Genomic DNA, 26,969 nt, shown 5'->3' with positions numbered 1-26,969 from the left:
CACACCGCACACACACACACACACCGCACACACACCGCACACACACCGAACACACACACACCGCACACACACCACACACACACACACCGCACACGCACACACACACCGCACACACACCGCACACACACCACTCGCACCGCACGCCCTTAGGTTTTGAGTCGGGTCCCACACAGAGCTCCGATTGTCCCACTGGGGTCCAAAGGGTCCCACAGGGGTCAGGTTCCCAATGGGAGACCCCCGGTGGTTTAGTTGTTGCACAAGGGCAGTTCCGGATAAACACAAACACACAAGAACATACACACGCGGCATGTACGACTTACTAACACACACAAAGACAAACCTTGTAGTCTTAACAGGCTGCTGGGGCAAGTGCTGTTAGCGAGTAGCGCCTATGGAGGCCGGCACGATGGCACACGTTGGGATGTAGGGGTAGCCCACAAGGTCGATGTTTAGACACTGCACGATATACGCATTTTAGGCTGAGTGGACCTAGGTGGCACGGGGACCGATTGACATATTCGTCACTGATGTTGGCCGTGAGCGGAAAATCGAGCATACGTACAAATATCCCCCAGACTGTAGGAGCATTACATACGCGCGCAGACACACACACGTAGCCTTGCCATAGAGACGTGAAGACTTCCAAAGAGACCCACAGACTTAGGGCATTTTCCATGAGTCACAAGAGGACTCTGCACCACAGCCTCCTTCGACTTTGGACTCGGGTTACCACCCCCAGCCCCCCCCCGTACCCCCACGGCCCCCCACACACCCCAGCCCCCACACACCCCCAGCCTCCCACACCCCCAGCCCCCACACACCCCCAGCCACCAGACCCACACACCAATCCCCGAACCCCACCACCACATCGCCCAGCACCCCGTTACCAAATTTCGACTCGACTCAACTTCCTGCCATTTGGATCTGAGCCCGAATTCTCGAACTCCCTGGGCACAATTTCACTCGGAAGTCACAGCATGGACCGTCTCCTGCATTCCCAACATTATGATTTCAGGTCAAGCAGAAGTAAATTGATAAACAATGTCAGACGGAGTGATTTATTTTTGGTTGCAAAGATGTGGGAAATTAAACCCCCCGCCGTAATTTAACATTTTGTCGTTTCGTGTAATATATATTTTTACTTTTGATTTAAAGCTTTCGTGACTGCAGGGATTCATATTCTTGGTTCTTTCGGTAAAGTCACGTAGAAGGGAAACAATAAAAAAAATATAAAACAATATTGTTTTATATATTTTTTAATTATTTTATTGCTTCCCTTCTACGTGACTTTACCGAAAGAACCAAGAATATATATTTTTACGTTTAATTCCGTCAGCAAACGGGACTGGACCTGACCTTTATCCCGTCCAAGTATTTCTGGGAAAGAGCCCCGCGTGTGGAAATCGTTCTGGGAAAGAGAGGGCCCCACCAAAATATATCCCCGTCATTAAAACCCGCGAAGACAATCTGGAAATGCCACTTTTGGTTTATTTTTTGTTGTTTAAATATTTAAAAAAAACCAACCCGACTCGAGATGCCCTGCCAGTCTTTGAGTCGACCGTCCGTGGTCAATACTTGGGTGACAGACTCGCTCACGCACTCCATAGATGGTCTTAAAAGGAAAGCCGCGCATGTAGTCGGAGACCCCCATTCGCTCCGTACGAAGATCCGTAGACTCGCTCGAACTGCGCTTGCTATTAAACCGGATTGTGAGGTTCGCCGGCAATTGCCAAATTACTCACACAGAGGCTCCTGGAAATGCAGGGACACCCGCAGACATACAAACGCACACAGACACACACCAACACACACACACACGCCACGTGGACAATTTATACATGTGTTTCTCGTTCATTTCACAGTTGATGTAGCCTACTTGCTGTCATTTAACAGCTCCCCTGCACAAGGGAGGGTACATTCGTGTTACGCGTGAACACACCCACGACAAAGACAAGCATCCCCCATATAGCCTTTGCAGGCGGTTGGGGCAAGTGCTGTTAGCGAGTAGCAGCACCGACGAAGCGCGGCGCACGAGGGGGTGGGTGGCCAGCACCACGACAAAGACAAATATCCCCCGTATAGCCTTAATGGACTGTCGGGGCAAGGGCTGTTAGCGGGCACCCATGAAGGCCGACACCACGCCCTCCCGGCTGTCTTTGTCTCCCCAGTGGCGATGTTTACTACACATCGCACCAGCTACTCATTTGACGCAGAGTAGACCTAGGGGAGGCCCAGGACCGGTTCAGACAAGCGTCCGTGAGCAGGATTCGAACTCGGACCGCCGGGTTCGTAGAGCAGCGTAGCGCTAACCGCTGCGCCACCGCTCCCCCCCCCACGTACACTGATGCACAGACACGCAGCACCACAGACACACACGCGTGCGCAAGTTACACATCGGCACCCTCAAAACTACAACTCCCACCGTCATAGCCTTCATACGTCTCCCAGGTCTCCAGTAAGCTCTGCAAAACGACGCGGTGACCAGCTCATCGCACACAACAACAGCAACAACAAAAACTGCAGTCGCGAAATTGACAACAAGGAAGGAAGGGAAGACCACCGTCACGAGTTACGATCAAACCTCGTCACAAAACACAACAACAACAAACAACAAACGCGACAGAGTTACGAACGACGCACAGGACACACGCGCGCACGGAAACAAACCAGCACTCGGCCTTCGCTCGTCGTGGCAGGAACCGGCAACTGTTGTTCTCGGGGAACCGGCAACTGTTGTTCTCGGGGAACCGGCAACTGTTGTTCCCGAGGAACCGGCAACTGTTGTTGCCGGGGAACCGGCAACTGTTGTTCCCGGGGAACCGGCAACTGTTGTTCCCGGGGAACCGGCAACTGTTGTTGTTGTTGCCGGGGAACCGGCAACTGTTGTTCTCGGGGAACCGGCAACAGTTCCCGGGGAACCGGCAACTGTTGTTCTCGGGGAACCGGCAACTGTTGTTTCCGGGGAACCGGCAACTGTTGTTCCTGAGGAACCGCCAACTGTTGTTCCCGGAGAACCGACAACTGTTGTTCCTGAGGAACCGCCAACTGTTGTTCCCGGAGAACCGGCAACTGTTGTTCCCGGGGAACTGCCAACTGTTGTTCCCGGGGAATTGCCAACTGTTGTTCCCGGAGAACCGGCAACTGTTGTTCCCGGGGAACTGCCAACTGTTGTTCCCGGGGAACTGCCAACTGTTGTTCCCGGAGAACCGGCAACTGTTGTTCCCGGGGAACCGGCAACTGTTGTTCTCGGGGAACTGGCAACTGTTGTTGCCGGGGAACTGGCAACTGTTGTTCCCAGAGAACCGGCAACCGTTGTTCCCGGGGAACTGGCAACTGTTGTTCCCGGAGAACCGGCAACTGTTGTTCCCGGGGAACTAGAAACTGTTGTTCCCGGGGAACTGCCAACTGTTGTTCCCGGGGAACCGGCAACTGTTGTTCCTGGGGAACTGGAAACTGTTGTTCCCGAGGAACCAGCAACTGTTGTTCCCGGGGAACTGCCAACTGTTGTTCCCAGGGAACTGCCAACTGTTGTTCCCGGAGAACCGGCAACTGTTGTTCCCGGGAAACTGCCAACTGTTGTTCCCGGAGAACCGGCAACTGTTGTTCCCGGGGAACCGGCAACTGTTGTTCTCGGGGAACTGGCAACTGTTGTTGCCGGGGAACTGGCAACTGTTGTTCCCGGAGAACCGGCAACTGTTGTTCCCGGGGAACTGGCAACTGTTGTTCCCGGAGAACCGGCAACTGTTGTTCCCGGGGAACCGGCAAGTGTTGTTCTCGGGGAACTGGCAACTGTTGTTGCCGGGGAACCGGCAACTGTTGTTCCCGGGGAACCGGCAACTGTTGTTTTTAGGGAACTGTTGTTCAAAGCAAACGTGACCCGATCTACGGGCAGCGTTGCGACCACAGCACACACACACACACTCGCACATGGGGAACGAGACAACTTTTAGACTCATCATCACACCAGCATAGTCACCACCCCCGGGTCTCCCTTGCTTAGAGTCTGGACAGAGGATCCAGGGGCTGTGTCCGTCACAATCGCCTCGCTGCTAATACGGCAAGTCCTCGCTTACCACGCCGGTGTTCACACTCGAGACAAGTATTCGCGATAATTTGCTCCTGCTGCTTCTTCTTCCATCAAGGAACACTTTTTGCACAAAGCGGAACGCGCGCCGTTATAACGAGGGACACACTCCGTTATAATGAGGAACACGCTCCGTTATGACGAGGAACACACTCCGTTATAACGAGAAACACACTCCGTTATAACGAGGAACACACTCCATTATAACGAGGAATGAGTGCCGTTATACCGCCGTTACGTTATCATTATCACGTTATCGTTATTAAGTAATTACGTTATTTGTTATCAGTTATCGTTATTACGTTATCATTGTGACATTCGTACTCTTTGGTTCTTTCGGTGAAGTCACGTAGGCATAAAATAAAATAAATTAAATCACGACGTTTAGATTGCAACACAAGCAATCATCATCAGGTGGGGGGGAAAAAAACCCACGTCAATACGTTGTCGTTATTACGTCATTGTTTATCGCTCGACGCGCTGTTCGCTTTTGGGCGGCACTCCTCGGCTGGCCACCGACTCCGATCCATAATCAGGGTTCTATTTTTTTGGGTCAGATCGCGTGAGCATGAATGTGTCATTGAACCCGCCACCACCCGACACAGCCAACCGGTAAGGGTTTGTGGCCAATTAGTTACGAGCACTTCAGCACTTGCCGGGTTTTGTGCGTTGGAGAGAAAATCCACGACGTTTGGCTGGCGATTGCATCCAGCATCATCGTCGGGCGACTGTGGCCGAATCGTACTTACGCGCATCTACCCCAACCGCCTCGAGTATGATTACTATTGGTCGCGAAAGCCTCCTAGGTGTCAAACACCTACTACTACGACGACTACTACCAGCAACAGCAGTAGCGCGTTGATAGAGGACTTGCCGTACAATGCACGGCAAAACCCACCACCGACACGCAGGGTTTAATATCCACACATCGCCCCCATGCTCACTTCGCAACGGCAGCAGCAGCAGCAACAACGACAACACAACAACGACAACACTAACAACACAACAACACAACAAAGGATTTTTGGGGTTAGATCGCGTAAGTGTAAATGTGTTTTTAAACCCGCTACAACCCGACACAGCCAACCATCGGGCAAAATCGCGTGTTGGTGCTGGATGTAATTACCGGCAAAAAGTCACGGTACCAAAATTGTGAAAAACAAGAATAGAATTGTACCCTTTCTGGCAATAAAGTAGGAGGTGTTAAGGTGTTCAAACACCAAAATAGATAAACCTTTTTGCAAGGAATCAAGTCGACATTAACCACATGCAGTAGTTGTGGTGAACATGCAAACAAACATGGCTCTGATAATATACGGCATTGTCTCTGAGACTGATTGGCCGACACCAGAGACACCAGCCTTCTTTAGGGCCGAGTCTCACCAGCGTCAGACCAGAGAATGCCAAAAGGCGAACAGCGCAAGGGCAATGCCACACGTATCAGAGCATTTAGAGCTCGAGTTGAGCAGCTATTTTGTGTTTGAACATCTTAACACCACCTGTTTTATTGCCAGAAAGGATAAAACCTATTCTTATTTTTCATACTTTGATACTGGCAAAAAGGTCACATGGGACTCAAATTGATAACACTGTGGCTTACTCTCCAGCACAGAAGTATTGCTGAACTAGTAACGAATTGGCCACGTTTTTTTTACGCGACAAACCTTACTGGTTGGCTGTGTCGGGTGGTGGTGGGTTTAACGACACATTTATGCTTGTGCGATCTAAACCAAAAAACCTCTATCATGAATGTTGGTCGCGAAAGCTCTACTACGTGTCAACACAACAACAATGGTAACAACAATGGCATGGGGCCGTTCGGCAAATGACTGAGCGGTAATGTCGCCGCGGTGCTTGTGCCAGGCTAGGCTGTACATGGGGCGCTGAAACCACGAGAACTGAAAATAAGCAGACGGGGTTAGGGGTAGAGGTAGAACCATGGCTGGCTGGGTGATTGGTTGAGGAATATGGTCTGTGGAAGGGATGGTCCTACAGTAGTTGGTTAGGGTTAGAGCCATTATGAGTGCCTGGGTGGTTAAAGTTAGGGGGAGACCTAGTACCAGTGTCTCGTTAGTTAGTTGGTTAGGATTATGGCTCGCACTAAGTACTCACGTCTGGTTGATTAGGGTCAGCGTTATTGTTTGATTGACCGTCACGTGCTCTAGCCAACCACCCTCCCTACCCCGCACCTCCTCCCTTAGTCCCGTACGGCCCTCTCAGGCCCTCTCAGGGCCTCTCAGGCTCTCTCAGGCCCTCTCAGGCTCTCTCAGGCTCTCTCAGGCCCTCTCAGGCCCTCTCAGGCTCTCTCAGGCCCTCTCAGGCTCTCTCAGGCCCTCTCAGGCTCTCTCAGGCTCTCTCAGGCCCTCTCAGATCTTCTCAGGTCCTCTCTCAGGCCCTCTCAGGCTCTCTCAGGCCCTCTCAGGCTCTCTCAGGCCCTCTCAGGTTTTCTCAGGTCCTCTCTCAGGTCTTCTCAGGCCCTCTCAGGTCCTCTCTCAGGCTCTCTCAGGCCCTCTCAGGCCCTCTCCGCGCCGTGCTCCCATCTCCTGGGTGCCTCCACTCTACGTCCAACGACGACAACAGTTCCTCTCCCGGAGGCTGTGACCTCTTCGCCGTGACCTTTTTCACCTTGACCTTGCCACACAGTGGCGCTTTCTCACCGTGACTCTCTTCACCGTGACCTCCCCACCGCGACCTCCCTCACCGTCGCCTCTCCACCATCGTCCCGTCTCCCTCCTTTACCGTGACCCCCGGCCCACGGCTTCCTCGTCCCTGCAGGTGCCCGGCGTTGCACCCGGCGTCCCCTGCGCTGGCGACCCCTGCCCGGGGTGGGCCCCTGCATGGGCCCCCAGTTCCTCCTGTCCGGGGCCCCCCATCCCACGGACTCCAGGAGATCCTGGCTGAGGAGGCTCAATGGTTCCTTCCTCCTCCTTCTCCCCCTCCACCTCCTCCACCTCCTCCTCGTCCCCTTCCAGCAGCTCAGGGTTGACGACCATCGCCGTGGTGGCGCGATGCCTTGGCCCGGGGCCTCCATAACCCCACAGATTCTCTGAGGTGGGGCAATCAGCCCCCCTTGGGGGGCTGCGTGGGCTCCGGGTGGAGGGTCCACGGGTGGGGTCCGTCGAGAGGCTGCGGCGCAGGCTGGAGAGCAGCGAGCCCATCTTGTGGGGCGATGGCAGGCGGCGGCCCAGGAGGCCGCACAGGGCCCGGAGGACAGCGCGCCGGAGCAGGATGTACACCCAGGGGTCGAGCACCTGCGGTGGAGTACACGGTGGCGGGATGTTAACTACCTCGCCTGGCATGCAGGAGGTCGTGGGTTCGATCCCGACCCTGACGACGCCTGGATATTTGGCGTTTGCGTGCTTCTCTCCCCATGGTCGCGTGGATTTTTCTCCGGGCCCTCTGGGTTTTTCCCTCCACATTGAGATAGACGCGTGTATACCAGGCGAGGTAGCTGCTATAAACTTCAACGTGATAAACACTTCGTCGGGCTATCATTTGTGGTCAGGTAGCTTCTGAAAAAGAGCTATACAGCTCAGTGGGCTTTACCTGGTAAAATAAAAAAGTTTTAATTTATCGTTGACGTTGTTTGACGGTAAACCAACAACCAAGCAACAACAATACCCTCGGATGCATTCCTCGATATCATAAAGAGAATATTTATTTATACTGGAGGAATCCAATGAGCTACGAAGCTCTTTGTTAACAGATGTCAATTTGGGGCACTCAGAACGTTACAACAACAAACACAATTACAAAAAACACGATAGCAGTGCAAAGTATACAAATAAAACGATTTAAAAAATGTTTTATTTGCAGGTGAGGCCCACTGAGCTTTTCTTTTAACCACCGCCTTCCTGGGTAGCGACACGGCTGTTGAGCACAGGGCCAGAAGGCCCGAAGGCCCTGCCGGAGGCCCAAAGGCCCGGAACGTCGCGCGCCAGCAACGGACAGCACCGTCAACACTTTGTGATGACGGCGCAGTTGCATTTACATTTTTTGCGCTGATTTATATGTGTCCCCGTTGCCGTAACTTTATTTCAAAAAATTACTTGGTGGTGAAGGTGAGCACCTGGGAGAGTGTTGGTGAGCGTTGGCGAGCGGTGGTTGTTGTGATTGGTGAGCTCCTATCGCGAGTGGTGCTGAGTGGTGGTTAGTGGTGGTTACCGGTGGTCGGCCACTAGTTGAGTGGTAGCGAGTGGTGGTGAGAATGAGCACCTGTGCTGAGTGGTGGTGAATGGTGGTGGCGAGCACCTGCTTGAGTGGTAGTAAGTGGTGGTGGCGGTGGTGACAATAAGCACCTGTGCTGAGTGGTGGTGAGTGGTGGTGGTGAGCACCTGCTTGAGTGGTAGTAAGTGGTGGTGGCGGTGGTGACAATAAGCACCTGTGCTGAGTGGTGGTGAGTGGTGGTGGTGAGTGGTGGTGGTGAGCACCTGCTTGAGTGGTAGTAAGTGGTGGTGGCGGTGGTGACAATAAGCACCTGTGCTGAGTGGTGGTGCTGAGTGGTGGTGAGTGATGGTGAGTGGTAGTGGTGAGCACCTGATTACTGCAGGCAAATCTGAGCAGCAGGAGGAACCGCTCCTTGTCGGCGCTGCGAAGGAAGACGCAGTCCGGTGCCGGCTCCGGCTCCCAGAAGTAGCGCCATGCCATCATGGCGACAGTCACCTGCACACGGGGTCATGGCCAGGTGTCAGGGGCAGGGGTCACGGCCAGAGGTCACGATCAGGGGTCTCGGGGTCATGGCCAGGGGGCACGGCCAGGGGTCATGGGTCACTAAACTAAAACTATTTTTAATTTTACCAGGTAAGCCCCACTAAGCTGTATAGCTCTTTTTCAGAAGCCAGCTGGCTATCACGAATTATATCTCAACGCACTGGGCTCATTTTCGTCGCTCGGAAATTGATAGCAGCAGCCAAATACTCTGAACGCGTGACGCTGATTATAGGGAAAAACTGGCGGGCCCGGAGAAAAATCAACGTGACTACGGCCGGGGTTCACGCCCGAAGGTCACGGGGTCATGGGTCACAGCCAGGGGTCACGGGTCACAGCCAGGGGTCACAGGGTGGTGGTGGTGCACGCCTGTCATCAGCCAGTGCTGTGGAGGCTCGGCAGGAAAAGGCGGTAGAGCAACTGTGGACGAATCTCCATCTGTTAAAACCTGTGGCTGAGTGTGATGGTGAGCGTTTAGGTGAGCGTCGTGGTGATTGTCGCCGTGAGCGTCATGGTGAGCGTGGGCGAGCGTGGCTGTGCGAGCACGCGCCAGGAAGGGGCTCCAGCACACGGTGGCGACGAGCATGATGGCCACCAGCTGCACCGCCATCTCCACGTCGTGCGGCCTCCGCGCCGACGTGACGGACGAGCGCCGCTCCCCGCACCACAGCCTCCGGCGGGCCCTGGCCAGGTTCACCACGGTGATGGTGTTGCACACGAGGGACGCGGCCAGGCAGGCCAGGCCCACGGTCGAGAAGAGCAGCGCGGACGCCAGCGCCGGCCACCCGCCGCCGCCGCCGGCCTGGCCGCGCATGTCCACGAAGCACCACGAGCCGGGGAAGTGGCGCACGTAGGCCCCGGCGCCGAGGGCGGGCAGCGCCGCGAGCGCCAGCACGGCGGCCCACGCGGCCAGCACGGCCCGGCGGGCCCCGCGCGCCGTCACGCGGGCGGCGAAGCGCAGCGGCAGGGAGACGCCCACGCAGCGCTCGGCCGCCATCGCCGTGCCGAGGGCGAGCGGCGCCAGGCCGAAGAACACCATGCACGTGCCGAAGAAGCGGCACAGCGAGCCGGCGCCGTCGTCGATCTCCTCCCAGCGGAGGCCCGCGCCGTAGGCCCGCGCCGCCAGCGCGCCGGTGATGACCTGCCCGCTCATGTCGGTGAACACCAGCCCGCCGGCGAACACCAGGAAGGAGGCGCGCGAGCGCGAGCGGAAGCGCCGGTAGAGGCGCCCCACCACGAGCAGCGCCGCCAGGTTGCTGCTGGTGCCGAGCAGCATGAAGGCGAGCGACGTGCCGAGGGAGCGGCCCGGCTCCAGCGGCCCCGCCGGGCCGCACGCCGCAACCGAGGTGGCGTTGGGGTGGCCGGGCGGCTCCAGCGGCGGCGGGGGCAGGGAGACGGCATGGCCGCCGGGCGAGTCGCCCATCCTCGACCCTGCCTCCTGCTCCTCCTCCTCCTCGCTACTCTCAAGTCCTCCTCCTCGTCGTCGTCGTCGTTATCGTGGTGTAGACGTTGCCTCCTCTTCTCATTCTCCTCCCTCCTTGCACTCCATGCCCTCGTGTGCCGGTCTCCCTCCTCCCGTCACCTCTTTCTCCTCTTCTAACCCTCCTCCTCCTCCTCCTTCTCCTCCTCTGCTCCTCTTCACGCCTTCTCCTCCTCTTCCTCGTCCCCTTCGCGTCCTCCCACCGACTCGGGGTCCCGACAAAGCCGAACCTGGCCAGAAAGGTGGTGGTGGTGGTGGTGGGGGGTATCACTTGTTAGGAGCGGTGTGGGGGGTGGTGGGAGATGCACGTGGCCCCCGCAGAGGCACCCCGACATCGCAGCCGGAGTGCTTCGCAGCCCGGCGACGCCTTCCCCTAAGGGCCGAGCTCAGCTCTCCCGCGTGCCAGCGCGGAGATTCACGCGCACCGCGAGCCCCTTCGGCGTTGGCCCCCTCCGAGTCGATATTCTATCCCGCAGCAACTCTCGCAGGACGTAAATCCTGCGGCCCTAACCCTCGACGCATTCCCTAAATCCCCGGAGCGCACAGCCCTTACTCCCCCCCTGGCGCAGACGTAAATCCGGCCGTATTATTTATTTACTATGTTGTATTATTTTTATTTTAGCTCCCAGGAAAAGCGTCACCGAGTCTCGAGACTATCAGGACGGTTCCCGGCTGGGAGGCCCAGAGATGGCCCCCAGTGTGACCGGTGGCCTCACGACGGACAACGGTGACATCACGACGGATACGGTGACCTCACTACCGACACGGTGACCTCGCTATGGATACGGTGACATCACGACGGATACGGTGACCTCACTACCGACACGGTGGACTCACGACGGAAACGGTGACATCACTACCGACACGGTGATCTCACTACCGACACGGTGACCTCGCTATGGATACGGTGACCTCACGACGGACATGGTGACCTCACGACGGAAACGGTGACATCACGACGGATACGGTGACCTCACTACCGACACGGTGACCTCGCTATGGATATGGTGACCTCACGACGGACATGGTGACCTCACGACGGAAACGGTGACATCACAACGGATACGGTGACCTCACTACTGACACGGTGACCTCGCTATGGATACGGTGACATCACTAAGGACATGGTGACCTCACTACCGACACGGTGACCTCGCTATGGACACGGTGACCTCACTACTGACACTGTGACCTCGCTATGGACACGGTGACCTCACTACGGACATGGTGACCTCACTACGCACACAGTGGCTTCACTACGGACATGGTCACTTCACTAAGGACACGGTGACATCACTACGGACATTGTGACGTCACTACGGACATGGTGACCTCACTATGGATATGGTGGCTTCACTACGGACACGGTGACTTCACTACGGACACGGTCACTTCACTAAGGACACGGTGACATCATTACGGATATTGTGACGTCACTACAGACATGGTGACCTCACTATGGACATGGTGGCTTCACTACGGACACTGTGACGTCACTATGGACATGGTGACCTCACTACGGACACGGTGACTTCACTACGGACATTGTGACTTCAGAAAGGACACTGTGACATCACTATGGACACTGTGACATCACTACGGACACTGTGACATCACTACGGACACTTTGACCTCACTACGGACATGGTGACCTCACTACGGACATGGTGCCTTCACTACGGACATTGTGACTTCAGTAAGGACACTGTGACATCACTACGGACACTGTGACATCACGACTGACACTGTGACATCACTACGGACACTTTGACCTCACTACGGACACCGTGACCGTGCAATGTGTTCGTTCGCTGTCATAGAGAGAGGAAGAGAGGACGACTCAGAGAGAGAGAGGACGACTCAGAGAGAGAGAGGACGACTCAGAGAGAGGGAGGACGACTCAGAGAGAGAGAGGACGACTCAGAGAGAGAGGACGACTCAGAGAGAGGGGGGACGACTCAGAGAGAGAGAGAGAGAGGACGACTCAGAGAGAGAGGACGACTCAGAGAGAGAGGACGACTCAGAGAGAGAGGACGACTCAGAGAGAGAGGACGACTCAGAGAGAGAGATGACGACTTAGAGAGAGAGAGGACAACTCAGAGAGAGAGGACGACTAAGAGAGAGAGAGGACGACTCAGGAAGAGAGGGCGACTCAGAGAGAGAGAGGGCGACTCAGAGTTAGGGAGGACGACTCAGAGAGAGAGGACGACTCAGAGAGAGAGAGGACGACTCAGGGAGAGAGAGAACGACTCAGAGAGAGAGGACGACTCAGAGAGAGAGGACGACTCAGGGAGAGAAAGAACAACTCAGAGAGAGAGAACGACTCAGAGAGAGAACGACTCAGAGAGAGAGGACGACTCAGAGAGAGGACGACTCAGAGAGAAGAGAGAGAACTACTCAGAGAGAGAGAACGACTCAGAGAGAGAGAGGACGACTCAGGGAGAGAGAGAACGACTCAGAGAGAGAGAACGACTCAGAGAGAGAGAACGACTCAGAGAGAGAGAGGACGACTCAGAGAGAGAGGACGACTCAGAGAGAGAGAGGACGACTCAGAGAGAGGTGACGACTCAGAGAGAGAGAGGACGACTCAAAGAGAGAGGACGACTCAGAGAGAGAACGACTCAGAGAGAGAGAAAACGACTCAGAGAGAGAGGACGACTTAGAGAGAGGACGACTCAGAGAGAGGACGACTCAGAGAGAGAGGATGACTCAGAGAGAGAGGACGACTCAGAGAGAGAGAGGACGACTCAGAGAGAGAGAACGACTCAGAGAACGACTCAGAGAGAGAGGACGACTCAGAGAGAGAGAGGATGACTCAGAGAGAGAGGACGACTCAGAGAGAGAGAGGACGACTCAGAGAGAGAGAGGACGACTCAGAGAGAGAGGACGACTCAGAGAGAGAGATGACGACTCAAAGAGAGAGGACGACTCAGAGAGAGAGAACGACTCAGAGAGAGAGAACGCCTCAGAGAGAGAGAGGACGACTTAGAGAGAGAGGACGACTTAGAGAGAGGACGACTCAGAGAGAGAGGACGACTCAGAGAGAGAGGACGACTCAGAGACAGAGAGGACGACTCAGAGAGAGAGGACGACTCAGAGAGAGAGGACGACTTAGAGAGAGGACGACTCAGAGAGAGAAAGGACGACTCAGAGAGAGAGGACGACTCAGAGAGAGACAGAGAGGACGACTCAGAGAGAGAGGACGACTCAGAGAGAGAGGACGACTCAGAGAGAGAGGACGACTCAGAGAGAGAGAGGACGACTCAGAGAGAGAGAGAACGACTCAGAGAACGACTCAGAGAGAGAGAGGACGACTCAGAGAGAGAGGATGACTCAGAGAGAGAGAGGACGACTCAGAGAGAGAGAGGACGACTCAGAGAGAGAGGACGACTCAGAGAGAGAGAGGACGACTCAGAGAGAGAGGACGACTCAGAGAGAGAACGACTCAGAGAGAGAACGACTCAGAGAGAGAGAGAGGACGACTTAGAGAGAGGACGACTCAGAGAGAGAGGACGACTCAGAGAGAGAGGACGACTTAGAGAGAGGACGACTCAGAGAGAGAGAGGACGACTCAGAGAGAGAGGACGACTCAGAGAGAGGACGACTCAGAGAGACAGAGAGGACGACTTAGAGAGAGAGGACGACTCAGAGAGAGAGGACGACTCAGAGAGAGAGGACGACTCAGAGAGAGACAGAGAGGACGACTCAGAGAGAGAGGACGACTCAGAGAGGACGACTCAGAGACAGAGAGGACGACTCAGAGAGAGAGGACGACTCAGAGAGAGAGAGGACGACTCATAGAGAGAGGACGACTTAGAGAGAGAGGACGACTCAGAGAGAGAGGACGACTCAGAGAGAGAGGACGACTCAGAGAGAGGACGACTCAGAGAGACAGAGAGGACGACTCAGAGAGAGAGGACGACTTAGAGAGAGAGGACGACTCAGCGAGAAAGGACGACTCAGAGAGAGGACAACTCAGAGAACGACTCAGAGAGAGAGGACGACTCAGAGAGAGAGGACGACTCAGAGAGAGAGGACGACTCAGAGAGAGAGAGAGGACGACTCAGAGAGAGAGAGGACGACTCAGAGAGAGAGGACGACTCAGAGAGAGAGGACGACTCAGAGAAAGAGAGGACGACTCAGAGAGAGAGAGGACGACTCAGAGAGAGAGGACGACTCAGAGAGAGAGAGAGAGGACGACTCAGAGGCGCCAGGAGGAGGAACCAGAGACGAGGAGTGGGGAGGCAGCAGCAGCAGCCACGTGATGGTGAGGAGCCCACGTCACCAACAATTGCCCTCCAAGCTCTGCAATCCCCTATATATGAAGGTGTCACCGGCGCCATTAATGAGCGCGTGTACACGTGTGGGAGGAAAACGGAGCGCCCAGAGAAACCCACGCGTGCGAGGGGAGAACACTCTATCCCGTACAGGGGGGGGGGGGTGGGGGGGGGGCGGAAGGTGGAGTTCACATTCATTCACCAGAAGAAGGGTGGACTATTCACCGGTAGAAGAGTGGACTATTCACCGGAAGAAGGGTGGACTATTCACCGGTAGAAGAGTGGACTATTCACCAGAAGAAGGGTGGACTATTCACCGGTCGAAGGGACTATTCACCGGTAGAAGAGTGGACTATTCACTGGTCGAAGGGTGGACTATTCACCGGAAGAAGGGTGGACTATTCACTGGTCGAAGGGTGGACTATTCACCGGAAGAAGGGTGGACTATTCACCGACGGTGGGCATTGGGCGAGAGCTGACTGCATCGTGCAGGCTGCATCGAACGTTCCGTTTGTCTACACGTGGGAAGAGCGGTGGCCAGCACCACGCCCGGCCGCCTTTGTCTCCCTAGTGGCGATGTTTACATACTGCACCAGGTACTCATTTGAGGCTGAGTCGACCTAGGGGAGGCCCAGGACCGGTTCAGATAATCATCACCGGTGTTGGCCGTGAGCGGGAATCGAACCCGGGTCGCCAGGTTCGTAGCGCAGCGTAGCGCTAACCGCTACACTACGGCAACAACAACCGCCATTCACCACTAAGTGGCGGTGACGTCACCACGACGCTTGTGCCAGGCTAGGTGCACGTTGAGGCCACGTGAAGTGTCGAACGCCCGCTGGCAGGAGGTCACAGGGCTGACCCAGGTGCTGATACACCACCTGTGCCCCCTACTGTGCCAACCTGCTGTGCTTTAGCCACCCGGCGCTCCGCTCGTTGTTGTGAGCGTCGCTCCTCCGCCCTCCGTTGTTGTTAGAGGGCGACTGCCTCCAACTGCCCAGCAGCGTCCTTCACGAGCCTCCTCCACAGAGGCCGATCTTGACACCACTGGTACCAGTCATCGGAAAGTCCACTCAGCTCCACATCCTCCTGTACCACATCACTCCATCTCTTCTCTAGCCCGTTTAGCCCCCTAGATCCGGCCAAACAAAAGCTGTTTAGGCATGCGGTGGCTGGGCATGCGGGCTACATGACCCAGTCAACGCAGCCTTGCCTGCCGGAGGAGCTCACCGATAGGGCTTCACGAACTACGTGGTCGAAATAGATGTTAAATAATGTGGGAGCCAGAGGACATCCCTGTCGCACCCCAAGGTGAACAGGGAATGGCTCCGACTCCCGGCCACGTAGTTTTACCCGGGCCCGCTCACCATCATGAAGGTCCTTAATGATCATGAGCATTGGGTCAGGGACTCCGAAAGCACGAAGAACACTACGGCACACACACGGACACAGACCCCCACACACACACTATCACAACTGTCGAATAACTGCGACTTTGAAGGAAGAGCTGCGTATAACATGCGAACGTATCCATCCGGTGCAACGTTCTTGACACGATTCGCCTTGGAGAGTAAGTTCCCTGATGTGAGCATTCGTCCGCTCGCAACTTTTCCTGCGTAGGTTGGGCCCCTCGTGTTCTGGGGTGGCGGTGGGGGGGTTCTCTGAACTGGTGGGGGGCGGGGGGGAGATTCCTGTGATGAGTTGCAGGGGTATGAAGCTCTGGGTGTGACCCCGACTGCTATGAAGGGAGCTCGCGATACAAGGAAAAACGATAACACAGCGCGAATGTGTCCATGTCCATCCGCGCATCCAGCGGTCGCGACACGACGGGAACATTGACCACAAAGTGGAGAAGAGGTTCAAATCTCGTCGAGTCACGGACACCCCTTAGCGACCTACCAACTCATTAATCCACCCACTCACTCACCCACCCATCCACTAAACCACCACCCACTTATCCACTCACCCACTTCACTCACTCACTTATAAATCCACCCAGCCACCAACCCATACCCTCGCCCGCCCGCCCACCCACTCATCCACCTACCCAACCATTCTGCGACCGACCCACCCACTCATCCACCTACCCACCCACCCTACCACTGACCCACACACCACTCACGCACCCACTAATTTCACCCACCTACCTATCCATCCACTCACGAGTCAAACCCACTCACCCACCCACTGACTCACCGACCCACTCACTCACACCCAGCCTCCCTCTCTCGGCGTGGGATGGTGTGGTTGGGTTTGGTGTGGTGTGGATGGTGATATTTTGCTCAGACGCAGCCTAAATGGTACAATAACACACAGCGTTTACCGAAAGAGAACGCACACTGAAGGCTATCTGAAGGCCGATTCGCATCATCACCCCACAGAAATCCTCTCTCATCAGGACCCTCATACATCGGGCTAAAACAGTGTCAGATGGTGAAAGTCTAAGGAGGGAGATTAAACATGTTAAAGAAGCGCTACGATTGAATGGCTACAATGATGCTCAAATTAACAGAGCATTCAATGCCAAACCAAGACCGAACAACAATACTGCTGAAAGTGATCAGATTATCAAAACAATTAAAATGCCATATATCGCTGGAGTTACTGACAAATTAGCCCGTGTTTTGCAAAAGCAAAACATTAAAGTGAGATTTGGTACGGTATACAAAATTTTAAAACTAGCATCTTGTACTAAAGATGACTTGCCGAAATTGTCAACAGGTGTGTATCGGATTAAAATTGAGTATGTGGCAGATGCTACATTTGACAAACGGGACGTAATATGAAATACTCTCAAAAACAACTGTCGGCAGTTGCAGAACATGCTTGCCAACAAGGACACTCAATTCATTTTGACAACGTTGAAGTGTTGTGTAAAACTAATTATTACTGGCCAAGACTAATGAGATAATTCATTGAAACTGAGAGAAATACAAATAACTTGAACCGCTCTGTCAGCTACAGGCTAAGTGCGGCTTGGAAGCGTATTATGAAATAATACATATTACAATTCCTTATAGAGGAAACACATACTAATAAACTAATTAAAAACCTATTATATTATTACAATAGCCCCCCACCCCCTCTGATATCTGCACCTGATTGGGTTCAGGTGATGACGTCGTCCTGCTGAACTATTTAAGACCTGAAGCAGGTGGAATGCTTCACTATTCTGGCAAATCGCCCGATGATCCTGGATGTAATTTACCAGCGAAACGGCGTACTCCTCAAATTGTAAAAGTTGTGGGCTGAAGTAGTAACCATTTGGCGTTTTGTTTACGTGACAAATCCCTTGATGATTGGCTGTGTCGGGTGGTGGAGGGTTTTGGCACATTTATGCTTACGCGATCTAACCCAAAAACCTTTATTATGAATATTGGTCGCGAAAGCCTACGTGTTCAACTGGATGGTGATGCTGCGATGGTGACGGTGTTTGCTGCAGATGGGGTGGTGATCTTCTTCTTTCGTCTAGCCGCTGATGTAAATGCAACGACTACAATTTCACATTCACGTGGTCAAAAGGTCAAATAACCACGTCTGGAGCAGCGGAGAGTACCGCTGTGATGCCTCCTTCGTATTTGTGGATCGGGCATTGGGTCGTTTATACGTTGTTATGGTCTGGTCGTGATGTGGATGCTGCGGTGATGTGGTAGCGGTGGTGGTAGTGGTGTGGTGGTGGTGGTGATGGGCCTGTGTTTGCGATCAGTTTTGTAAACATTGACCCCTGACCCCACACACAACACTTGCCAGACCTGATTTTTTTAGAGATAAAAATTATAATTCTTCTTCTTCACCTGTGCCAGCGCAACGCCACAACAAAAAAAAGATCCCCCGTGTAGCCTTAACAGACTGTAGAGACAAGTGCTGTTAGCGAGCACCTATGAAGGCCGGCACGGCACACGAGGGGGTGGGTGGCCAGCACCACGCCCGGCCGCCTTTGTCCCCCCAGTGGCGATGTTTACTACACACCGCACCAGGTACTCATTTGAGGCTGAGTCGACCTCAGGGGAGCCCCAGGACCGGTTCAGACAAGCGTCGCTGGTGGTGTTGGTGGCCGTGAGCGGGGAATCGAACCCAGCTCGCCGGGGTTCCGTGACTACGACCACCGCTCCCAAGTGTCACGCACAAAGACAAAGGCCCCCCGTGTAGCCTGGGCAGACTGTTGGGGCAAGTGCTGATAGCGAGCTGCTAGCAACCCTGTGAAGGCAGACAACGGCACGCTAATTGCAGCGCCACCGCTGCCCACGCAGGCAGGCAGGCAGGCCCGCGTGGGGAGTGATTTCAGCGCAGCACTTTCTCGATTACAGGAGGCCACGCGGAGTGCAGATTATTACCCCGGTAATTATCGGCCGAATAATCAATATTTATGCGCGGTCAAATGTAATTTGCGATATGAAACGGTTTCGTTCGAGGGAGTTTAATTGGGGGCGCCGCGGTGGCGGGATGTTAACTCCCTCGCCTGGTATGCAGGAGATCGCGGTGTCTGAACCCGACCCTGACGCCTGCTGCTCTACTTTTTGGAGGCGTTTGCGCGTCTCTCCCTCCCTCCATCCCCGTGGTCGCGTGGATTTTTCTCTCCGAATTGTTCCCCCCAACCACGTTAAGAATCAAGCGTCTCGAGTTGTTTGCCTGCTGCTATATAATTCCACGTGGCGACGACGACGACGATGGATGATGATGATGGATGATGATGATGATGAGCCAGCAACTTCGTTAAGCGGCTATCATTCGTGATGGCCAGGGTCGCTGCTGAACATAAAAAAAAAATATCTCGACGCAGCTTGGTGAGCGACTAACGGGCAAATAAAATAGAAACGTAGTTTAAATAATCTTTGATGCTTTCGTTAAAGTCGCGTAGGTAGGGAAATAAAACAAAATGATAGATCACGACGTTTCGATCGCAACACGAGCGCTCGTCCTTAGGCAGAAAAAAGAAATCCAGCAGTGGAAAAAGAAATCCAGCAGTGGAAAAAGAAATCCAGCAGTGGAACTGCTGGATAATTTTTTTCCGCCTGAGGACGGCCGCTTCTGTTGCGATCGAAACATCGTGATCTATTACATTTTTTAATTTTGTTTTATTTTTCCACCTACGTGACTTTACCGACAGACCCAAAGAGTGTGGGGTCCTGCCGTCACGAAGGCTTCAAATGAACGTAGTTTAAGTTCAGCGTCATTCGCACGTGTTCCTGTAAGGAAGGTTGTTTGTCGGGCGCCCATTCCGATTCGGTTGCCTCCGATCTGGTTTCTCGTGCGGAGGAGCTCGCCTGAGCTGTGAGGACGGGCGCGGGTCTCTCATCTCGAAGGGCCGCTGACCCGAAACGTCGACGCGCCGTTGTCTCTTGAAGGAGCTTGTCTGCCGGAGCGCGACGCTCCGGGTTGAGGTTTTGACTTCACTTGACTCCGATGTTTGTCGCGGTCAAATGTTGTAATCAGCGAATTCCAAATTTTGCACACGTACTCAGATCCGGTGACAATGCATCAATTCATCGATTGATTGGCTCTTTTAAAGCAATTCACATTTTGTATGGGCGGCTCATTAATTCAATATTTATTTGGCTAGGTCAAAAAAACGCCGCCGTCCCTAAACTCTGGAATCGCCTCGCCCAAGAAGCAGGCCCCGCCACGTCGTCCCACTTCCCGTTGTCCAATCGACTTATTTACTGTTTAGTGCACTTTAAAATAAAACCGTTGTTTAAAAACAAAACTTTATTTTTTAAAAGGAGTTTATTTGTTGTTGCGGTCTCGCGCGCACGAAGATAAAGACCAAATATGCCCCCGGGTGACCTTGGCCAGAGTGCTGTTAGCGAGCACCTATTAAGTGCTGTTAGCGAGCACGTATTAAGTGCTGTTAGCGAGCACGTATTAAGTGCTGTTAGCGAGCACCTATTAAGGCCGGCGAGGGCGCTGCAAGCGATGTTGTAGCCGACGGCGCGCCCGGCCGCCTTTGTCTCCCCAGGGCAGATGCTTACACATATCCTCGAGGTCGACTCAAAGATGAAGATTCCCCCGTAAGGCCTCAACGGGCTGTTTGGGGCAAGTGCTGTGAGCCAGCACCTATGAAGGCCGGCACGGTGGCACACGAGGGGGTGGGTGGCCAGCAGCACGCCCGGCCGCCTTTGTCTCCCCCAGTGGCGATGTTTACTACACACCTTACCAGGTACTCATTTGAGGCTGAGTCGACCTAGGGGAGGCCCAGGACCGGTTCAGACAATCGTCACCGGTGTTGGCCTGAGCCGGAATCGAACTCAGGTCGCCGGGTTCGTAGCGCAGCGCGTTAACCGCTACACTACCGCTCCCTTCACGACAAAGATCCCCCGTATAGCCTGAACAGATTGTTGGGGCAAGTGCTTTTAGCGAGCACCTATGAAGTCGACTTTACACACTAACACAAAGATAAAGTTTCCACGTATAGGCGACACAGGCTGTTGGGAAAAGTGATGTTAGCCAGCTCCTATTCAGGCTGGAACCGCGAGCGAGGTGGGGGGAGGGGGGGGGTGTTGTGGCCAGCACCACTCCCGGCCGCCTTTGTATCCCCCAGTGTTGATGTTTACACGTAGTACAAGGTACTAATTTTACGGCTGAGTGGACCTAGGGGATGCCAGGACCGAGTTCACCAAACAAGACGAAGACGAAGATCCCGCCGTGTAGCCTAAGACGAAGATCCCGCCGTGTAGCCTCGAACAGAACACGATGGGTGCAAGCGCTGCAAGCGAGAAAACTATGAAGGCCGTGACGGTGCAAGGCGGGGGTGGGTGGCCAGAACCACGCCCGGCCGCCTTTGTCTCTCCACGGCCGATCTATGCGACTCATAAACTCGGTCGGCTCTACACACGAAGACAAAGATACCGCGTGTAGCCTTAACAGACTGTTGGGGCAAGTGCTGTTAGCGAGTAAGCACCTCCGAAGGCCGGAGACGGCACACGAGTGTGGTGTGAGTGGCCAGCACCCGGCCGCCTTTGTTGACACACTGACACACGCGCACTCATTATCCCACGCAGTCCTTATCGTGATCAGACGTCGCTATGAGCTCACAGATTGTTAACAGCATAGAGCTCATGTGCCTAATGAGACCCATTAGCACCACTACCCCCCCACCCCCATCAGCACCACCTCCTCCCACGCATCATCACCACTCCTCCGTGATCATCATCACGACATCGCCATCACCAAAACACCATCATCATCATCACCACCACCACCAAAACACCACCAACATCATCATCACCACAACACCACCATCATCATCATCATAATCACCACAACACCATCATCACCAAAGCACCAGCACCACCACCATCATCACGACAACACCACCATCATCATTATCATCACCACAACACCACCATCATCATAATAACCACAATACCACCATCATCACCAAAACACCACCACCATCATCATCACCATCACCAAAACACCACCACCATCATCATCACGACAACACCACCATCATCATCATCATAATCACCACAACACCACCATCATCACCAAAACACCACCACCATCATCACCACCACCACCACAACACCACCATCATCATCACCAAAACACCACCATCATCACAACACCACCATCATCATCATCACCAAAACACCACCATCATCACCACAACACCACCATCATCACCAAAACACCACCACCAACATCATCACCAAAACACCACCATCAACATCATCACCACAACACCACAATCATCATCACCAAAACACCACCACCACCATCATCATCATCACCAAAACAGCACCATCATCACCACAACACCATCATCATCATAACACCATCATCATCATCACCGCAACACCACCATCATCATCACCACAACACCACCATCATCATCACCACAACACCATCATCATCATCATCACCACAACACCACTATCATCATCATCATCACCACAACACCACCATCATCACCACCACAACACCACCATCATCATCATCACAACACCACCATCATCATCATCACCACAACACCACCATCATCATCATCACCACAACACCACCATCATCATCATCACCACAACACCACCATCATCATCACCACAACACCATCATCATCATCACCACAACACCACCATCATCATCATCACCACAACACTACCACCATCATCACCACAACACCACTATCATCATTATCATCAGCACAACGCCACTATCATCATCATCAGCAGCAGCAGCACAACACCACTATCATTACAACATCATCACCACAACACCACCATCATCATCATCACCACCCCCGCGGTGGATAAAATAGGTACCACGTGGCGACTGCAGCTGTTATGATTCACGTATGACCGGGCCCCGGCAGGGGAACGTGAAATTCCACGTATGACGTCATGTATACACCGCTGAAGACGACCAGCAACGACCAGCACTCGCCACAAGGAGGAGACACCTCGTCAAGCGATGACGGTGATGGATCACCTCGTCTAGCGATGACGGTGATGGATCACCTCGTCAAGCGATGACGGTGATGGATCACCTCGTCTAGCGATGACGGTGATGGATCACCTCGTCAAGCGATGACGGTGATGGATCACCTCGTCAAGCGATTACGATGATGGATCACCTCGTCAAGCGATGACGGTGATGGATCACCTCGTCTAGCGATGACGGTGATGGATCACCTCGTCTAGTGATGACGGTGATGGATCACCTCGTCTAGCGATGACGGTGATGGATCACCTCGTCTAGCGATGACGGTGATGGATCACCTCGTCAAGCGATGAGGGTGATGGATCACCTCGTCTAGCGATGACGGTGATGGATCACCTCGTCTAGCGATGACGGTGATGGATCACCTCGTCTAGCGATGACGGTGATGGATCACCTCGTCTAGCGATGACGGTGATGGATCACCTCGTCAAGCGATTACGATGATGGATCACCTCGTCAAGCGATGACGGTGATGGATCACCTCGTCTAGCGATGACGGTGATGGATCACCTCGTCTAGTGATGACGGTGATGGATCACCTCGTCTAGCGATGACGGTGATGGATCACCTCGTCTAGCGATGACGGTGATGGATCACCTCGTCAAGCGATGAGGGTGATGGATCACCTCGTCTAGCGATGACGGTGATGGATCACCTCGTCTAGCGATGACGGTGATGGATCACCTCGTCTAGCGATAACGGTGATGGATCACCTCGTCTAGCGATGACGGTGATGGATCACCTCGTCTAGCGATAACGGTGTGGATCACCTCGTCAAGCGATGACGGTGATGGATCACCTCGTCTAGCGATGACGGTGATGGATCACCTCGTCTAGCGATGACGGTGATGGATCACCTCGTCTAGCGATGACGGTGATGGATCACCTCGTCTAGCCATGACGGTGATGGATCACCTCGTCTAGCCATGACGGTGATGGATCACCTCGTCTAGCCATGACGGTGATGGATCACCTCGTCTAGCGATGACGGTGATGATGGTTCACCTCGTTTGCTGATAGTGGTGAGTTTTGACATCATTCACGACTCACCACGCGCGCGACACTCACCTCTCAACTCACCGCTTGCTAGACAATACCCACTCACTCACCAGACACTCACCAATCACTAGACAATACCCACTCACTCACCAGACACTCACCAATCACTAGACAATACCCACTCACTCAGCAGACACTCACCACCCACTAGCTGGACACACCACTCACTCACCAGACACTCGCCAATCACTAGACAATACCCACTCACTCACTCACCAGACACTCACCCCTCACTCACCAGACACTCACCAGACACTCACCACCCACTCACCAGACACTCACCGGACACTCACCACTCACTCACCACTCACTCACCAGACACTCACCAGACACTCACCGGACACACCACTCACTCACCACTCACTCACCAGACACTCACCGGACACACCATTCACTCACTCACTCACCACTCACCTCTCACTCACCAGACACTCACCCCTCACTCACCAGACACTCACCAGACACTCAGCCCTCACTCACCAGACACTCACCCCTCACTCACCAGACACTCACCAGACACTCACCCCTCACTCACCCCTCACTCACCAGACACTCACCCCTCATTCACCAGACACTCACCTCTCACTCACCAGACACTCACCCCTCACTCACCAGACACTCACCCCTCACTCAACAGACACTCACCGGACACTCACCCCTCACTCACCAGACACTCACCGGACACTCACCCCTCACTCACCAGACACTCACCCCTCACTCACCAGACACTCACCACCCACTCACTAGACACTCACCACCCACTAGCTGGACACACCACTTACTCACTCACCAGACACTCACCCCTCACTCACCAGACACTCACCCAGATGTTGATAGCGAGCCGTGCACCCAGCTCCGCCTGCCTGTGTACACCCTCGGGTGAGGGACTCGGGTGAGACCTCAGCGAGTGAGTGACTCTGGTGAGGGACTCTGGTGAGTGACTCTGGTGAGTGACTCTGGTGAGTGACTCAGGCCGCGTGGTCCCTGGACCCCCGCATCGCAGCCGCGGCGTCCGAATGGAGGAACCCCAAAAAACTCCCAGAGCCAAACACGAGGGGTGACCCAACCCCTCAGCCCCGCCCCCTCACCCCCTCCACTCACCCCGCCCCTCACCCCCTCCACTCACCCCCCCCTCACCCCCTCCACTCACTCCGCCCCTCACCCCCTCCACTCACCCCCCCCTCACCCCCTCCACTCACCCGCCCCTCACTCTCCCCGCCACTCACTCTCCTCCACTCACCCTCCACTCACCCGCTCCCTCACCCACTCCCTCAACCTCCACTCACCCTCCACCCCTCCACCCCTGCCCCGCCCTCCGCCCTCCCGCTCCCATCCTCAAATCATTCCCTCACCTCAATCCACCTTCCCTCACCAACACTGTCACCCTCACTCACTCACCTCACCACCCTCACTCACCTCACCACCCTCACTCACCTCACCACCCTCACTCACTCACCACCCTCCCTCACTCACCACCCTCACTCACCTCACCACCCTCACTCACCACCCTCACTCACCTCACCACCCTCACTCACCTCACCTCACTACCCTCACTCACTCACCACCCTCACTCACTCACCACCCTCACTCACTCACCACCCTCACTCACCTCACCACCCTCACTCACCACCCTCACTCACCTCACCACCCTCACTCACCTCACCTCACTACCCTCACTCACTCACCACCCTCACTCACTCACCACCCTCACTCACCTCACCACCCTCACTCACTCACCACCCTCCCTCACTCACCACCCTCACTCACCTCACCACCCTCACTCACCACCCTCACTCACCTCACCACCCTCACTCACCTCACTACCCTCACTCACTCACCACCCTCACTCACTCACCACCCTCACTCACTCACCACCCTCACTCACCACCCTCACTCACCTCACCACCCTCACTCACCACCCTCACTCACCTCACCACCCTCACTCACCTCACTACCCTCACTCACCACCCTCACTCACCTCACTACCCTCACTCACCTCACCACCCTCACTCACCACCCTCACTCACCTCACCACCCTCACTCACCACCCTCACTCACCTCACCACCCTCACTCACCTCACCACCCTCACTCACTCACCACCCTCCCTCACTCACCACCCTCACTCACCTCACTACCCTCACTCACCACCCTCACTCACCTCACCACCCTCACTCACCTCACTACCCTCACTCACTCACCACCCTCACTCACTCACCACCCTCACTCACTCACCACCCTCACTCACCACCCTCACTCACCTCACCACCCTCACTCACCTCACCACCCTCACTCACCACCCTCACTCACCACCCTCACTCACCTCACCACCCTCACTCACCACCCTCACTCACCTCACCACCCTCACTCACCTCACCACCCTCACTCACCTCACTACCTTCACTCACCACCCTCACTCACCTCACCACCCTCACTCACCTCACCACCCTCACTCACCACCCTCACTCACCTCACCACCAGATAGATACTAAGACTAGATAAGATAATAAAGATAGATAATAAAGATAGATAAGATAATAAAAGATAGATAAGATAATAAAGATAGACTAAGCATAGTCTAGGATAGATACTAAAGATAGATACGATAATAGAAGATAACTTCCCTCATACCTTCCCTCACCTCACTACCCTTCCCATTCCCTCCCTCACCATGTTCCCTCACCTCACTAATCCTTCCCTCACCTCACCTCACCATGTTCCCTCACCTCACTATTCCTTCCCATTCCCTCACCTCACCATGTTCCCTCACCTCACTAATCCTTCCCTCACCTCACCTCACCATGTTCCCTCACCTCACTATTCCTTCCCATTCCCTCACCTCACCATGTTCCCTCACCTCACTAATCCTTCCCTCACCTCACCTCACCATGTTCCCTCACCTCACTATTCCTTCCCATTCCCTCACCT

General features: G+C 54.4%; 2 protein-coding genes across 2 annotated transcripts; both read right to left on the bottom strand.

The window, feature by feature from the left end:
* Nucleotides 1–1,826: 1,826 nt before the first annotated feature.
* On the bottom strand, nucleotides 1,827–3,843 carry LOC142924110 (uncharacterized; the record flags this gene model as incomplete). The annotated part of the gene is made up of 1 exon (XM_076065789.1): nucleotides 1,827–3,843. A coding segment is annotated over one exon (1,218 nt), but the record flags the coding sequence as incomplete, so codon positions are not given.
* Nucleotides 3,842–25,080, bottom strand: LOC116941685 (prostaglandin E2 receptor EP3 subtype-like). The gene is made up of 5 exons (XM_076065336.1): nucleotides 24,867–25,080; nucleotides 9,121–10,501; nucleotides 8,956–9,016; nucleotides 8,621–8,746; nucleotides 3,842–7,335 (listed from the first exon to the last, which is right to left on the bottom strand). The coding sequence occupies exons 2-5, from the start codon at nucleotides 10,212–10,214 to the stop codon at nucleotides 6,820–6,822; spliced, it is 1,797 nt and encodes a 598-aa protein (XP_075921451.1). The 5' UTR covers nucleotides 10,215–10,501; nucleotides 24,867–25,080; the 3' UTR covers nucleotides 3,842–6,819.
* Between the last annotated feature and the right edge of the window lie 1,889 nt (nucleotides 25,081–26,969).

This window comes from Petromyzon marinus, chromosome 1 (genome assembly GCF_048934315.1).
Source record: "Petromyzon marinus isolate PM22_M1 ecotype Great Lakes invasive population chromosome 1, UKy_Petmar_22M1.pri1.0, whole genome shotgun sequence".
In the NCBI taxonomy this organism is placed as follows: Eukaryota; Metazoa; Chordata; class Hyperoartia; order Petromyzontiformes; family Petromyzontidae; genus Petromyzon; species Petromyzon marinus.
The sequence above is the reverse complement of the archived record's forward strand: the minus strand, read 5'-3'. Positions and strand labels throughout refer to the sequence as shown.

Coding starts and splice junctions, on each gene's coding strand:
- LOC116941685 (XM_076065336.1), bottom strand. CDS start 10,214: ATGGGCGACTCGCCCGGCGGCCATGCCGTCTCCCTGCCCCCGCCGCCG. Junction 9,017..9,120: donor GTGACCCCTGGCTGTGACCC/GTGACCCCTGGC, acceptor CCCTATAATCAG/CGTCACGCGTTCAGAGTATT. Junction 8,747..8,955: donor GAGCGACGAAAATGAGCCCA/GTGCGTTGAGAT, acceptor CCCCGTGTGCAG/GTGACTGTCGCCATGATGGC.